Source organism: Malania oleifera, chromosome 1 (assembly GCF_029873635.1).
Source record: "Malania oleifera isolate guangnan ecotype guangnan chromosome 1, ASM2987363v1, whole genome shotgun sequence".
Lineage (NCBI taxonomy): Eukaryota > Viridiplantae > Streptophyta > Magnoliopsida > Santalales > Ximeniaceae > Malania > Malania oleifera.
In genome coordinates this window covers 142075919-142090947 of record NC_080417.1, presented here as the reverse complement: position 1 = coordinate 142090947, position 15029 = coordinate 142075919, and the positions used below count along the sequence as shown (strand labels likewise).

At 37.3% G+C, this 15029-nt stretch overlaps 2 protein-coding genes across 4 annotated transcripts; both read right to left on the bottom strand.

Moving 5' to 3' along the window:
* Nucleotides 1-178: 178 nt before the first annotated feature.
* Nucleotides 179-7167, bottom strand: LOC131151877 (G-type lectin S-receptor-like serine/threonine-protein kinase At4g27290). 2 transcript variants are annotated; one of them, XM_058103339.1, is made up of 7 exons: nucleotides 5718-7167; nucleotides 5510-5623; nucleotides 1821-1978; nucleotides 1521-1731; nucleotides 1165-1402; nucleotides 937-1087; nucleotides 179-716 (listed from the first exon to the last, which is right to left on the bottom strand). In XM_058103339.1, exons 1-7 carry the CDS (start codon nucleotides 7003-7005, stop codon nucleotides 402-404), a joined length of 2475 nt encoding a protein of 824 aa, XP_057959322.1. In that variant the 5' UTR covers nucleotides 7006-7167; the 3' UTR covers nucleotides 179-401. The 2 variants fall into 2 exon arrangements, with proteins under 2 accessions (XP_057959322.1, XP_057959329.1); XM_058103346.1 differs by having other exon boundaries at nucleotides 1821-1969; nucleotides 5718-7152.
* A 1896-nt stretch (nucleotides 7168-9063) lies between these two features.
* Nucleotides 9064-12594, bottom strand: LOC131151890 (G-type lectin S-receptor-like serine/threonine-protein kinase At4g27290). Of its 2 annotated transcripts, XM_058103357.1 has the most exons (7): nucleotides 11064-12594; nucleotides 10802-10924; nucleotides 10476-10615; nucleotides 10164-10374; nucleotides 9784-10021; nucleotides 9559-9709; nucleotides 9064-9464 (listed from the first exon to the last, which is right to left on the bottom strand). In XM_058103357.1, the coding sequence occupies exons 1-7, from the start codon at nucleotides 12343-12345 to the stop codon at nucleotides 9156-9158; spliced, it is 2454 nt and encodes an 817-aa protein (XP_057959340.1). In that variant the 5' UTR covers nucleotides 12346-12594; the 3' UTR covers nucleotides 9064-9155. The 2 variants fall into 2 exon arrangements, with proteins under 2 accessions (XP_057959340.1, XP_057959347.1); XM_058103364.1 differs by lacking the exon at nucleotides 10802-10924 and having other exon boundaries at nucleotides 11064-12486.
* Between the last annotated feature and the right edge of the window lie 2435 nt (nucleotides 12595-15029).

Here is a 15029-nt window from a genome sequence, read left to right as displayed (position 1 = left end):
TCTCTTTAATCATCATTACTCATATTATCTTTTATCTTCTAAAAATGTTTAATAACATAAGATAGTAAAGCAAAAATTTAAATTTAAATTTATTTTCTAACTAGAAATTTTAGATTTAATTTTAAATTCATTACCATATGATCACAATTTTAATAAGAATAGTATTGACTCATTTAGGTTCGTTTAAAGCTCGATTAATAAATGAACCGAATATGAATAAGGTTGAACATAGTCAAAATTAAAGAGTTTAGATGTTTATAAATTACATATTTGGCATGTAGGAATGGAATCAAAATTTTCATTTGATTTCATCATTCCCTCACCTGAGACCTGAAATCACCTCCTGAAGCTCGGCAATCTGCCGATGGGTATTGCAACTTTGCAAGTCGTCGAAAACTCGTCTATCGAGCCTCCAAATGCGTAATAGTAATATCATTGGTAGAAGACGACGGTGTGTATTTGTTAGAAGAGTATTCGGCCACTTCAACTGGACTTCTATCCACGAAAAAGCCAGGTTGGTTGGGCTGAGGTAATGTGCCTTCACTGCTCAACAGTAGTAGTACAGAAGACATGTTTGGCCTGTCCTCAGGCTGTTGTTGCACACACAAGAGACCGACATGAATGCATCTTAGGATTGTTGGAACATGGCATGAGACCTCATATGGTTCACCATTAACCAACTCCAAAGCTCTGCCCTCTTTCCATAATCTCCATGCCTATGCATATCAAAACCTTTTTATCATCCTTCCTCGTACATAACTTAAATGTATGAAAATTTAAGGCTAGGTTTAGTTGTGAAATAGATAAATAATAATAATAATAATAATAATAATAGAATTTGACACTATTTTCTTGTGGAAAACAAAAATTCCACAACCGAACATGTCCTAAATCTTGCTATGAAATTGATCGCAAAAGAAGAGATAATTGACTTACATGTCCAATAAGGTTAAGGTTGTGGCTTGAGTGATAAAATCCTCTATTTTTCTTTCCAATTACTATCTCGAGCAATAAAACACCGAAGCTAAAGACATCAGATTTTATAGAGAACAATCCATCGACAACATATTCCGGTGCCATATAACCACTGCAAAATTGAAGGAAAAAAAAAAAAATTTTATAAGGGGTGAAAGAAAAAGAAATAAGTATATTTATGAAACTTACTAAGTTCCAACGACTCTAATTGTGTTTGCCATAGTCTGACTGCTTCCAAAACATCTAGCTAAGCCAAAATCTGAAATCTTTGCATTCATCTCATTGTCAAGTAAGACATTACTTGCTTTCAAATCTCTATGGATAATTCTCAATCTAGAATCTTGATGAAGATATAGAAGCCCTCGAGCAATTCCGAAAATGATGTGGTAACGCTTTGACCAATCCAATAGTTTACCTTTTGTTTCATCTGTCAATTACGTATATTTCTCAAGTTTTAGGGAAATCAATCCAATCGCATGAATATTATGATAGCACAAAAATGATATTTGTGTAACAATGTTTGCTGAGCTTCAAGAGAATCATACCAAATATAAAGAAGTCCAAACTTTTGTTAGGCATGTATTCATAAATCAACATCCTTTCATCTCCTTCAATGCAACAACCTAGAAACTTTACAAGATTTCGGTGTTGAAGCTTTGCAATAAGTGTAACTTCATTTTTGAACTCGTTCACTCCTTGTCCAGAACTCATAGAAAGTCTCTTCACAGCAATTTCTTGACCATCTAGTAATACGCCCTATTCAAAAAAAATTGTTACATGCATAATTAGGGCTATTTCATTTCTAGTAGTCAAATTGTAGTATATGACATATTTTGCATGTTTACCTTGTACACAGGTCCAAAACCACCTTCTCCAAGCTTCTTGTCAACTGAAAAGTTACTAGTGGCATTAACTATGCTAGCTAGGTCAAATGATGGCATCTCTAAGTCTCTCTCTTGCCTTTCATTGTTGTAATTATTTCTTATATCGTTCTCTGCATTTTCTAAAATATTGAAACAAATTGTACATTAGATATTAAAAGTGAAACTAGAAAATAAAATCTGTATATTCATATTTACATAACATTAAAGACAACAAGTAGTTAGTGATTTAATTAGAAATGTTTGTCTTCATGAAAATCCAAATGACTAAATTCATCCAACTTGGCCACGTCAGCTGTTGAGTTAAAATAAAAATTGGAAGCATTAAAAAGTTTAATACATAAGAATAATTAACTATGAAACTAATAAGATAAATTAAAATTAAATAAAAAAAGTGAAAATCAAGGGCCACCATTTTATAGTAAGATAGCCTACTTTCAAAAGGCCTTCTAGAGTGGTTTGTAAATAAATTAGTTTTTTTTTTTTATAAATAAAGTGGCAAATATTTGGAACATGACATTGATTGAGAGAGTCAATGTATGCTTTTAGATGGAAAGATGCCTAGATCCTTTTGGACTGATGCCTTATATACAATGGCACATGTGATTAATGTCTCTTAGTTTTCCATTGCAGAGTGATGATCCAAATAAAGTTTGATCTGGAAAGGACATCTCTTATGATCACTTGCGTGTGTTCGGTTGCTAGGCATTTGTACATGTTTCAAAGGATAAGAGGTCAGAGTTAGATGTCAAGACTCGTCAATGTGTCTTTCTTGGTTATGGTCAAGATGAATTTGGGTATAGATTATATGATCCAGTTGAAAATAAGCTTGTCAAAAGCAAAGACATACCTTTCATTGAGGATCGGACCATTGAAGACATTGATAAGACAGAGAAGATAGTTCCACGAAGTAGTGATAACTTGAGCTATATAGATCTAGTTCCTTTAACTCCTTCATCAAATCCAATTGATAAGGACATGCAATAAGATGTTGATGATGACCAACAAGGTCTAGGGGAACTTAATGCTCCCATGGATGATGTTGTAGATGATCAACCCCAAGCACTTATGAATCCACTAGCAGTTCCACTTTGGAGGTCTATTAGAAATCGGCAGCCTTCTAGGAGGTATTCTTCTGACCAATATGTTCTTTTATAACTGATGAAGGAGAACTAAAGAGTTATGAAGAGGCTATGGAAAGTGACTATAAAGATCGGTGGGTTGATGCTATGAAAGATGAACTTAAATCTTTGTATGAAAACCATACATTTGAGCTGGTGAAACTGCCTAGGGGTAAGAGAGCTTTAAAAAATTAGTGGGTTTACAGATTGAAGCAATATGAAAATTCTTAAAGTCCACGATATAAAGCCATATTGGTCGTTTAGGGTTTTAGTTAGAAAAAGGGGACTGATTTTGAGGAAATATTCTCACAAGTTGTAAAAATGTCCTTTATCAGAACTATATTGAGTTTGGCAGCCTACTATGATTTAGAGGTTGTACAAATGGATGTGAAAATTATTTTTCTTCATGGTGACTTGGAAGAAGAGCTTTACATGGAGCGACCAAAGGGTTTCACTGCACAAGGAAAAGAGGACTATGTGTGCAAATTGAAGAAGACCTTGTATGGCTTGAAGCAGGCTCCGAGACAATGGTATAAGAAGTTTGAGTTTGTTATAGGGGAGCTATAAGAAGACTACTTCTGATCATTGTGTTTTTTGTTCAAAATTTATCTGATCGCGATTTTATTATTTTATTGCTCCATGTTGATGATATGCTTATTGTTAGTTGTAATGCTTCTAGAATTGACATATTGAAGCAAAAATTGAGTAAGTCCTTTACGATGAAGGACTTGGGACCAGCAAAGCAAATCTTTGATATTAGGATAACATGTGACAGAAAGGCCAAGAAGTTGTGGTAATCACAAGAGAAGTACATAGGAAAAATACTTCAAAGATTCAATATAAATAAAGCTAAAATGGTGAGCACTCCTCTTGCTACACACTTTAGACTGAGTTTTATAACAAAGTCCTTCCACGTGAAAAGAGAAGGAAGACATGCAAAAAGTTCCTTATGCTTTAGCTATGGGTAGTTTAATGTATGCAATGGTATGCACAAGACCCAACTTAGCCTATTCTATTGGTACAGTCATTGGGCTTCTTTCTAACCTAGGTAGACAGCATTGGAATGCAGTGAAGTGGATTATGAAATATCTTCGGGGTACCTCGATCATGAACTTTGTTTTGATAATGAGAAACATGTTCTAGTTGGTTATACAAATTCTGATATGGATGGAGATATTGACTCCAAAAAATCTACTTCGGGTTACTTGATCACTTCTGTAGGGGGAGCTATGGCTTGGCAATACAAATTGCAAAAAAGTGTTGCATTGTCCACCACTGAGTCCGAATTTATTATAGTGACCAAAGCATGTAAGGAGTTGATTTGGATGAAGAGATTTATGCAAGGACTTGACTTTACACAGGGGAGGTACGTGTTATTTTGTGATAGCCAAAGTGTTATTCATCTTGGTAAGAATTTGACCTTTCATGCTAGGTCTAAACATATTCATGTAAGGTATCATTGGATACGAGATGTTCTAGATGCTAAATTGCTAAAACTCGAGAACATAGTGATGATAATGGTGTTGATATGTTGACTAAAGTTTTATCAAGAGGAAAGTTTGAAACTTATTGCTTAATCGCCGGGATGGTGAGCACCTCCACATAGTGGGGAGGGGAAGATTCATTGGGTTTGGGTATCTTTCCTATGTGGAGAAACTCATTCAATCCTTTACCCATTTTATTTGGGCTTTTTATTAGGCTTATTTAGAGGCCCTTTTTACACCACTTTTAAATAAAGACAATTAGGGTTGGCAGAGAAGGATTTCATTAGAAAAGTAAGAGAGAGAGAGAGAGAGCGGCAGAAAGAGGGAGAAGCATAAGAGAAAATATGGGTTTTTGCAATAGTGTGCAGTTTTGATCAACCGATGATTGGTGGGTCATGCATGGTTCGATCGAGCTGATTTTTTGTCAGTAGATAGAAGATTCATAGACGCTGATTTTGAACGATTTGATTAGTCGTCCAAGTAATGTAGCATCAAATATTAGGTTTGAACATTAACTATGTTTTTTGTGAAATTCTCAACTTTCCCTTTTTTATTTTTTAAGATTTCTTGTTGATAACTAAATATAAAGTTATGTACTCATTGTGATAGCTAAAAATTATGATCTTGTACCCACACATTTATCATTGTGAAGTTTCAGAGTGGACTCTCAAGTCTCGTAGTTTTTACCATTTGATTTGAAGGGTTTTCCATGTAAAATTGTGTATCTCATGTGATTGATATTTGTGATTATTTTTGGACTGATTTGATCTTACTGAAAATATATACTTTTGTATTGTTGTCATATCATAAGAACTAATTTTGTTAATTGGGAGAGAAAGAACTTCCGAATGTGCTTCCGCAATTTTTTGGTAAGTCTCTTTACTTGCCAACACAAACCTCTTATTCTAGTAGTTTTATGCAAATCCCGTCAACAATATGCTATTCACTAATAAGATTTATATTAAAACAAGTTAGAACTTGCCTTGTAATGTGTTCAATGCATCAACAATATTGCCTGTGTGATAGTGAATGCTCATGCAATTTTTACCTTTCGTCTTTCTCCTCCTCCTGCAGATGCAGTAGCCGACTATAATAATCCCAAAATAAACGGCAATGACAGCTACAATTATCACTAACTGCTTCATTGAGAAGTGATTTGCCCCTTCATTTTCAAAAATCAAAATAACAAATCAAATCTTGATGGATTAAGTCACACCAAGACTCATTTGGAATGAAGTAAATAAAACAGCCCTTACCCAATTCAGAGTCCGGCATTCGAATACACAGCTCCTGCCCGCCGATCGGAAGCTGCCGCATATCCATCAAGTCACCAAACCACATGGCACAGCCACTGCCTCCACCCCTAATATCTGACTTGGTGTAAGCCACACAGGAACAATTGGCTAAGCACATGGCCCTGCATTCCTTAAGATTCATGCTTCTGTTCACCCAACTATGTGTAGTGTCCGGCAATTTCAACCCATCAAATTTGGCAAACCCATCTCCTTTCCCACACTTCAATGGTTTGTTTCTCGCACACCCCTGTGACCAATTCATGTTGTTCCATTTCCCAGGCGATTTGGGCGTAAATCCCTTCAGACACTGGCAAACCGGCGACTCATTGATGACACAAATTCCGTAAGCACCGCACAGGCTGTAAGTGTCGCAGTTGTCTCTTGGTAGTGACACGTAAAGGTTCCATCTCTTTTGATCTTCAATCCAAATATAACGCTGCCCCGCGGAGGATGTTCCGTTCAAAACCAGTATGGAAATGACGGAGTCATTGTTAAGCTGGTAAGTGTAGTAGACTTCCTCTAAATTGGCATTGAACTCGAAATGAAAAAGCGGGTTGGGCCTGAGCTCGGGAGCTCCACTGTATCGGAGGCCATTCCACGGCCCACTCCGGTAGATCTCCGTTGACCCTCTCCTCATCACGGCTTCAGGGTAACTGTGAAGTTCCACTCCGTAAATGAGCTCGCCCGGAGACGGGTCATCGGAGCTCTTCCACGACGTCAGGCGGCGGACGAAACCGGTCCTTAAGTCCCATCCAAGCTTCATCCCTGGAAGCAGAGTATCAGATGGGTAGTCGAAGCTTTGCCACAAAAAATTAGCACTGTAGGAATTTGTGTCCCTCTGCTCATCTCTCAGGACAAAATTTCCCGTATCCAGGAGCTGTGCTGCAGGATTGGCGGCCTCTTTTGATGAAATTGTAGACCAAACAACGCTCTGATTGCGGCCGAGGAGCACGAGACTGCCGGTGCCGTTTAAGGTCAGCGTGGCGGGAGGGTGTTCGATGGGTTTGTCTCTGTTTGCAACCCAGACAACTCTTCTAACAGGGATGGTTTTGTACCAGATTCCCAAGTAGAGCCTGTTGGGATTGCTGCCTGGGCTGAAGAAACCCAGTTCGAAGCGTCCTCCGTTGGAAACCAAGGTGCTGCCATTCCTCAAAAATTGGGTAGGCCTAATTGCATCAGCTGCACGGTTGGGTTTCGGGAAAACACAGAGCAACTCTATAGTCACAAACAGAAGAGAAATGATTGCCATTGTTTTTCATTTCTAGTACTCCCTCTAATCTCTTAATTTGTGGCAAAATTTTATTGCGGAAATCAATAACGTGACGTTGTACAAGACACGGACGGTGCCCAACTTGCGTCCACACCAAGGGACGACCAGTAGGGAAACTTGGCATGTGACATGCCTTTTTGTGAGTGACCTGCTTTTTGTGCAATTGTGAGATATTATTTTTTTGTTAGATATCGCTCCAGGTGTCCACATCCGTTTAATGGTCCGCGACTAATTTCGCGCTCCGTACCAACCTGCACCACAGCCCACGGAGAGGGTAAATTTCAGGAGCCCGCTGTAGGAATCGAACCCGGGAGGGGAGAAAGCCCTGACCTCGTGAAAGGTACTCCCAAGGTCCGCCCTGCCAACTGATTATTGAAAATGAAAACGTAGGTGAGAGCACATAAGGAAGGAACATGATTTTAAAACTCTGGACAAGTAAATGCATCTTACTGAACCTATCCAACCCAGTCCAATTGGTAGAACTAGGAAGTTAAATCTATACAGAACTAGTAATGTAATAATAATAATAATGTTATTTGGCTGGATAAGACGACTTAGTGTAGTCTTGCAGCCGCATGAGTGTAACTACATCACATTTAAAACAGATTAAGGTAAGGATGATTACTTGTGGTCTGAAAATCAGTGGTCCCATGACATTAGGCTTGATCCTAGGAAGGTAAAATTGTGAATACCATCTTTTAAACTGGAAGCAGACCATGCATAGAGATGTTGCCAACTAAGTAGATGCACCAATCAAACCTTTTTGATTATATTTTTTTCCAAAAAGCATAATGGTCCTTTAACATAACAAATATAAGTAGTATAATAACATAATAAGAGTAAAAAGTAAGAAATAATTTATTAAAGTGAAAGAAAGCTCATCCAGAGACTATAGAACTCAAGACTTTATAAACTTTTCAATATTGCTTAGGCATCCTCAAGAGTGTCACTAATATAGACTCCAATAGTGCCTAATATTAGCTCCAAATGTGAACTAGCATAGATTGAGAAGCACAGATGATTAACTTGCTCATGTACTTCAAGAGGGAAACACATGGTCTACCAAGAATTCCTTGTATATTTGTACGACATGGTCTGCCAAGAGCGATTAAAAGGCTAGTGATAACTGTCATAATAATATATGATGATAATATGGTTTGCCATTGTTCGATTACTTCGTAGAAACATATCATATGAATGTGCGGATAGGGTCCCTTGTATCCCTTGCCAATGATAGAATCCTTAGTCTATGAGTAGTAACTTTTTGATTGAAAAATACTGATAGACGAAAGCATAGAACACATGGTTTTAAATTTCCATAAAATTATTGAAATTTCTAGCCAAATTTCCACTTTTCGTCACCCTTGAAATCGAAATGGCAATCAATTTCCATCTTCCAACTTTATCGAAATTTCAAAATTTTAGCGAAACTTGTTGAAATTTTAACTATCGAATGCAATTTCTTATAATCCAAATGTGAGATTTAAACATAAAATGAATTTATCTTAGTTATTTTATTATTAGTTGTTACAAGGGATTTTGAAATTACAAAAAAAGTTAAAACTTTCAAGGACATTTTATTTAACCATTCATATCTAAATTATTTTTATTTGTATAATTAATCATATTTAATTGATTTATGATTTTCATTTATATCAACCTAATTTGTTTAATATATGTATTATATTACAACTATTGTACCTCATACACAATATAGATGTATTTAATTTGTAATATATTAGTCCTAAAACATACATTACTATGTCTATTAACCATTACTATGTCTAAACCCCATGATTTACTACTATTTTTCATCATTTTTTCAAATCGAAACCAAAATTGACATCGAAATCAAAATTTCCATACTCTTGGAGTTTCCAAATTTAAGTTAGAATCGAAATTTAAGACCTGTTCACACCAATTCTTTAATTTAAACACAAAATAATGGAAAAATTTGTATTGAAATATTTTTTTTAAAATTCCTCCTGACACTCAAGATATGACCCTGCACATTTCCAAAAGTGCCTGTACATTCTGTTTTGTTGGAAAGTAGATTAGAAAAACTTCTCAAAAGAAGATAAATGTTCTTTATACAATTGTGTCATTTTATGCATGTAGCTGAATGATCCCTATCGAGCATTAAGCAGAGTAACAGAAATCTCATTGGCTGAATATGATTTGTTCTTGCTGGATGAAGAATCTACTTCTTCAAGTGGGTTCCGATTGATGAAGAAACCTGGTTGTTTAGGTTGAGGCAGTGCACCATCGCTGCCCAACATTAGAACCACGTATGACATTATGGGCCTATCCTCGGGATGTTGCTGAACACATAATAAACCAATATGAATGCACCGTAACACTTCAAATAGAGAGCTGGAGTCTTCATATAATCCATCAATTAATTCCAGCGGCCTTTCTTCTTTCCACAATGTCCATGCCTAATCAAAACAATTTCATCACTCATGAGTGGTGTTTTATCTTGCATTGTTACGATGCATAGGAATAACAAATGTACTATTCCATGACACTTACATGTCCAAGAAGGTTAAGGCTGTGGTTTGGGTGGAAAAATCCTCTATTTTTCTTTCCCGTTACAATCTCGAGCAATAAGACACCAAAGCTAAATACATCAGATTTTATTGAGAATAACCCATCAACAGCGTATTCTGGTGCCATGTAGCCACTGCAATGAAAAATAAAAAATAGAACATAAAAATAAAAGCATTCTTGTGATAGAGGGTAATTTAAAATACTTACAAAGTCCCAACCACTTTATTTGTATTTCCTTCGGTCTGATCTCCACCAAAAGGTCTTGCCATGCCAAAGTCTGATATTTTTGGGTTCATCTCATGATCAAGTAAAACATTACTTGCTTTGAGATCTCTATGTATAATCCTCAATCTGGAATCTTGATGAAGGTAGAGAAGGCCTCTAGCAATTCCACAAATAATATGGAAGCGTCTATTCCAATCTAATCGTTTACATTTTGTTTGATCTGCCAAGTTTAAGCTCAATTTGGTTAATCTCCCACTAAAATTCTCAATCATGTAGAAATAAGTGTCGAGAAAATTGAGGCAAAGACAGCATAGATACATATGCAATCCAACTAGATTGGGTGCTAAAGTTATCTATCATACCAAAGATAAAGGAATCCAAGCTTTTGTTGGGCAAATACTCATAAACCAACATCTTTTCTTCCCCTTGAATGCAACAACCGAGAAGCCTAACCAGATTTCGGTGCTGAAGTTTGGCAATTAGTATTACTTCATTTTTGAACTCCTTCAATCCCTGTCCAGAATTCTTCGAAAGCCTCTTCACTGCAATTTCTTGGCCATCTGCCAGCGTACCCTGAAAAATGTTAAACTACTCACTATAAAGAGGTTGTGCTGTTGAGCGCTTCTTTGTCTTCAATGGTCATTTTTCTGGTGCATATGCATATGCAAATTTACCTTGTAGACAGGTCCAAAACCACCTTCTCCAAGCTTGCTGTCATCTGAGAAGTTATTAGTAGAACTAGTCACTGTAGCCAAGTCCAATAAAGGTAGTTCCAGGTCTTCGTTCCCAGCTTCTCCGCTGTTTTCTCTTCTCTCTGAAATGGAGGAAAATGGATTGGTATTGGTTGTAAGAATTAACTGAGAAGGCATCATGAACTGATAAATTTGGATTCAGTGCATATCAGGTGAGCTACAAGTGAAACCTTGGATAACCCTTTTTTGTAATATTAAAACCAGCATGTTAATTGCTGTCCAGCTAGAAGATCAAGTATTCAATTTACCTTGGACATTTACCTTCCTCCAAATGTAATAACAGAATATAAGAATGGCACAGACTGAACCGATGGTCGCAGCTATTATCACTAGCATCTTCACCGCACGCCTATCACTTTGCCCTTCATGGTCTTATCAAAAACAGAAAGCATATAATGCTTAAATTGCAGCTGTGATAAGCCATAAAAAGCTGTAGTTCTGTAGCATGGCAAACATTCATTTTCAAATGCCTTCCATAGCTTACTAAATCAAACAAAAAAATAATCATACCTAATTCCGAAGCAGGCATTCGAATATAGAGGTCCTGACCATTAGCAGCAAGCTGCCTCATATCAGTCAGGTCATCAAACCACATAACGCAGCCGCTGCCTCCTCCTCTAATGTCCGCGTTGGTATAAGCCATACAAGAACAATTTTTCAAGCATTTGGCCCTGCATTCCTCAAGAGTCATACTTTCATTCACCCAAGTATTTGCGCTGTCTGGCAGTTTCAGGCCTGTAAATTTGTTAAACCCGTCAGTGTTCCCACAGTTCAATGGCGTATTGCGTATGCATCCTTCAGACCAGTCCATTATGTTCCATTTTTCTGGTGATTTAGGCTTGAATTTTTCCAAACATTGGCAGATGGGTGACTCACTGATCACACAAGTTCCATGAGCACCACACAGGCCATAGACATCACAGTTGTCCTTTGGTGTCGACGCATAGAGCTTCCAAAATTGTTCGTCTTCAATCCACACATAGCGCTCTATTGAGCTGCTGGTTTGGTTCAAGACCAACCTCGAGACCATAGATTTATTTTTTAGATCATAAGTGAAGTACACCTCTTCCTGATTAGACTTGAAACTGAACTCAAAAACTGGGTTTGGTTTTAGCTCAGGGACGCCGCTGAATCGAAGGCCATTCCACGGGCCACACCGAAAGTACTTGGAGGAGAGTTTCCACACAGCAGCATCAGGATAACTGTAAAGATCTATCCTATAAGTGAATTCTCCTGCAGACGGATCATCCGGGTTCTTCCAAGATGATAGCTGCCGATTGAGACCAGTACTCAAGTCCGACCCTAGTTTCATTCCCGGCAATAAAGTATCCGATGGATAGTCGAAGCTCTGCCACAAATAACTCTCTGAATTATCATCTTTCTCGTTTCTTAGGACGAGATTTCCAGAATCCAGTAGCTGCAGTACTGGGTTCTGGGGTAGTTTCAACGAGCTTGCATTTGATGACCAAACAATACTCCCATTCTGATCATGAAGTATGAGACTGCCAGCGGTGTTGATCATCAGCGCACCAGCTGAGCCATTGATTGGTTTGTCACGGTTTGCTACCCAAACAACTGTTTTAACCGGGATGTTCTTGTACCAGATTCCCACGTATTTTTCCCCGGAATCACCCGGACTGAAGAACCCCAGTTCGAAACTTCCTTGTTTGGAAATTAAGGTTCTGCCATCACTCAAAGGTTGGGAAGCACTAATGGTGTCCGCTGCATAAGAGATCTTGGGGAGGACATATAATAATTCTATACTTACAAATAGAGAACAGATAATGTCCATTGATCTCTAGCATTCTCTCACGGCTCTTTGCTGGCAAAGATCCAAGCTAGAATTGGATCATATCTGGTGATGCATTTGAGGTGCAGAGACTGGGAAGCTGACCATTGTTTGCTTCTTTCAACAGCAGGGAAGACTAATAATGACACTAATTAGCAAGAAGATGACTGCTTTCATTTAATAATGAATGGTTGGTGAAGTTTCACCATCCGTCCAACCCAAGGATCTAGATCCAAAATTCAGATAAGTTAAGATGCATTAATTTACTTGATGGGGTTTTTTCTTATAATAAAATTGCCGTGTTTGTGAAGTCGAGTAAAAAAAAATCCTGGGGAAGCTGTGGAGGAGGGTAGATTGACCGTCAAAGGATTGTTGAGAATTATGGTTACATATATGTGTTGGACTTTTGTGGAGTCTAGTTGTGTCTTAATTTGGATGACGACCCGACCTCTATTTAATTAGAGATTTCTATCCTAAGGCTTAGGCCATGAGCGCTGCGACTTAGGCTGGAAAATTTTTGGAGCCCATTCGGAACGGAACCCTAGGCGCAACATATAAAAAGGGTGCTTTCGGGTGATTAGGGTTTGGGTGGTTGTATCCGCGAGAGAGAGCGAGAGCGAGAGAATTGTATCGCCGCACTCTCTGTGCTTTCTTCCTGATAATATTGAAATCCCTGCAACTCCGTAGACATAGGCAAAATTGCCGAACCACGTAAATATTGTCTTGTGCATGTGATTGAATTTTTCTTTGGCGTTATTCTTTCTCTATTTGTTTCTCACAGGTTTTGGGAATTTGTTCGTATATTCCTAACAATATGTGTTAAAATTGGTAAGCAATTTTGGGAGGATTAGTTATTTGTTATGATTAGTTAAACTTTGTATTTTTCCTTTCTTCAGAAAGTTAGTTATTTAGTTAGCCTAACAGATTTTGTATATAAGGAAATTGAATGATTGTATTTTCAGTTTTTGGCTTGTAAGCTCAATTGTATTCAAGAAATATGATCAAGTTTATTTAAATCTTCTGTTCTTGGAGTTTTACAGCTTTTGTTCTTGAAGTTTTATATGGTATCAGAACTTCTTTTATGCGAATTCCGACAGAGACTGAAATTGCTTCTATTCTTTAACACTTCTCCATAGAGGTATACTTCTCACGCACAAGTCCGGAGGAGATAGGAAGAACATAGAGAGCCTAAAAGTGTATCCATGACATTTCCAGATTCAAGCAATCAATCTGATCCATCCTCACAATCGAACCTCTCAAAATCCATTCTTCCTCCATTCCAATGAAAATTCAGGTAGCACTCTGGTTACACAGCCACTACTTGGCATGAAAAACTATCATTCTTGGTCAAAAGCCATGATTCTTGCTCTCACTGCCAAGAAAAAGATAGGTTTTATCAATGGAAAAATTATTGAACCTGATCCAAAGTCTCCTCTCTATGAAGACTGGCAGAGTTGCAACACGATAATTTCTTGGTTGATTAATTAAATGCACGCAAATGTATATGGCAGTGTGATGTATTGTAAAACTGCTAGAGAGATGTGACTGGAATTTCAAAATATTTTTTCTCAAGGAAATCGTCCCAAATATACAATCTTCAAATGGAAATTTGTTATATTACTCAAAATCAGATGTTAGTAATTGAATACTTTACAAAATTCAAAAGGTTATGGGATCAATTGCTAAATCTGGAATAATTACCAGAGTGTACATGTGGTGCGAATAAAACCTTAAGTAGTAATCATGATAAAGTCTATGTCATGAGGTTTCTTATGGGATTGAATGAAAATTTTGAAACCATTAGGACTCAAATTCTGATGTATGAGCCTCTTCTTTCAATAAAAAAAAGGTTTATGCATTAGTTCTTCAAGAAGAGTCTCACAAGAATGTGGACATGGAGGCTCCTATGCTGCTAAACCTGATACTATGGCAATGTATGCAAATTCATAGGGAAGCAGGTCAAGTAATTCAGGATGGAATAAAGGAAACAGCAAGAAAGAAAAACCTATGTGCACTCATTGTAATATGTTTGGGCGTACTATTGATAAGTGTTTCAAACTACACAGATACCCACCTGGTTATAAGCCAAAATGGAAATCAAGTGCAAATCAAGTTTCTTGTTCTCAAGGAACTATGATTGAGAATTCTTCTCAAAGCCAAATTCAATGTCCCATCACCAAGACTCAATGTGAGTAGTTGTTGGCTTTTCTCAATACAGGATCAATTTCTAGTGACAATCATCATGTTGCTAATGCAAGTGTTGGTAATGGTTTGTCTGGATTGACCTCTGGATTTACTGGTGTTCATGGTGCTGCTACTATGACAATAAATTCTTCCCAGCCTCAAGCACATAATAACTATCTTGAAACCATGTTAGGTTTTATATCTAATTCTTCTTTCACACCCATTTTGACACACTCTATTTTCTCAACCAAATTGGTAAACAAGAATTTTTATTGGATCTACTGATTGGGTCATAGACACAGGAGCTACTGACCACATGGTACATTCAATTACTTGTTTCACACATATCACAGCCACTTTGAATACTGATGTGAACCTTCCTAATGGTGAAACTGTTTTGGTTACACACATTGGGGCTGTTCAAATCATTGAAACTTTGATCTTATACAATGTTCTTTGTGTTCCTTCTTTCAGCTCTCATATATGTCAGTCAACTTGTTAAA

What these genes read in the sequence shown, in the direction of transcription:
- LOC131151890 (XM_058103357.1), bottom strand. Translation starts at nt 12,345, where the DNA reads ATGGACATTATCTGTTCTCTATTTGTAAGTATAGAATTATTATATGTC. An exon ending in AATGCCTGCTTCGGAATTAG is followed by an intron (nt 10,925 to 11,063) that starts GTATGATTATTT and finishes GTTTTTGATAAG; the next exon opens with ACCATGAAGGGCAAAGTGAT. An exon ending in GAGGAAGGTAAATGTCCAAG is followed by an intron (nt 10,616 to 10,801) that starts GTAAATTGAATA and finishes CCTCCATTTCAG; the next exon opens with AGAGAAGAGAAAACAGCGGA.
- LOC131151877 (XM_058103339.1), bottom strand. Translation starts at nt 7,005, where the DNA reads ATGGCAATCATTTCTCTTCTGTTTGTGACTATAGAGTTGCTCTGTGTT. An exon ending in GAGGAGGAGAAAGACGAAAG is followed by an intron (nt 1,979 to 5,509) that starts GTAAAAATTGCA and finishes TCAATATTTTAG; the next exon opens with AAAATGCAGAGAACGATATA. An exon ending in GTTTTGGACCTGTGTACAAG is followed by an intron (nt 1,732 to 1,820) that starts GTAAACATGCAA and finishes TTTTTTGAATAG; the next exon opens with GGCGTATTACTAGATGGTCA.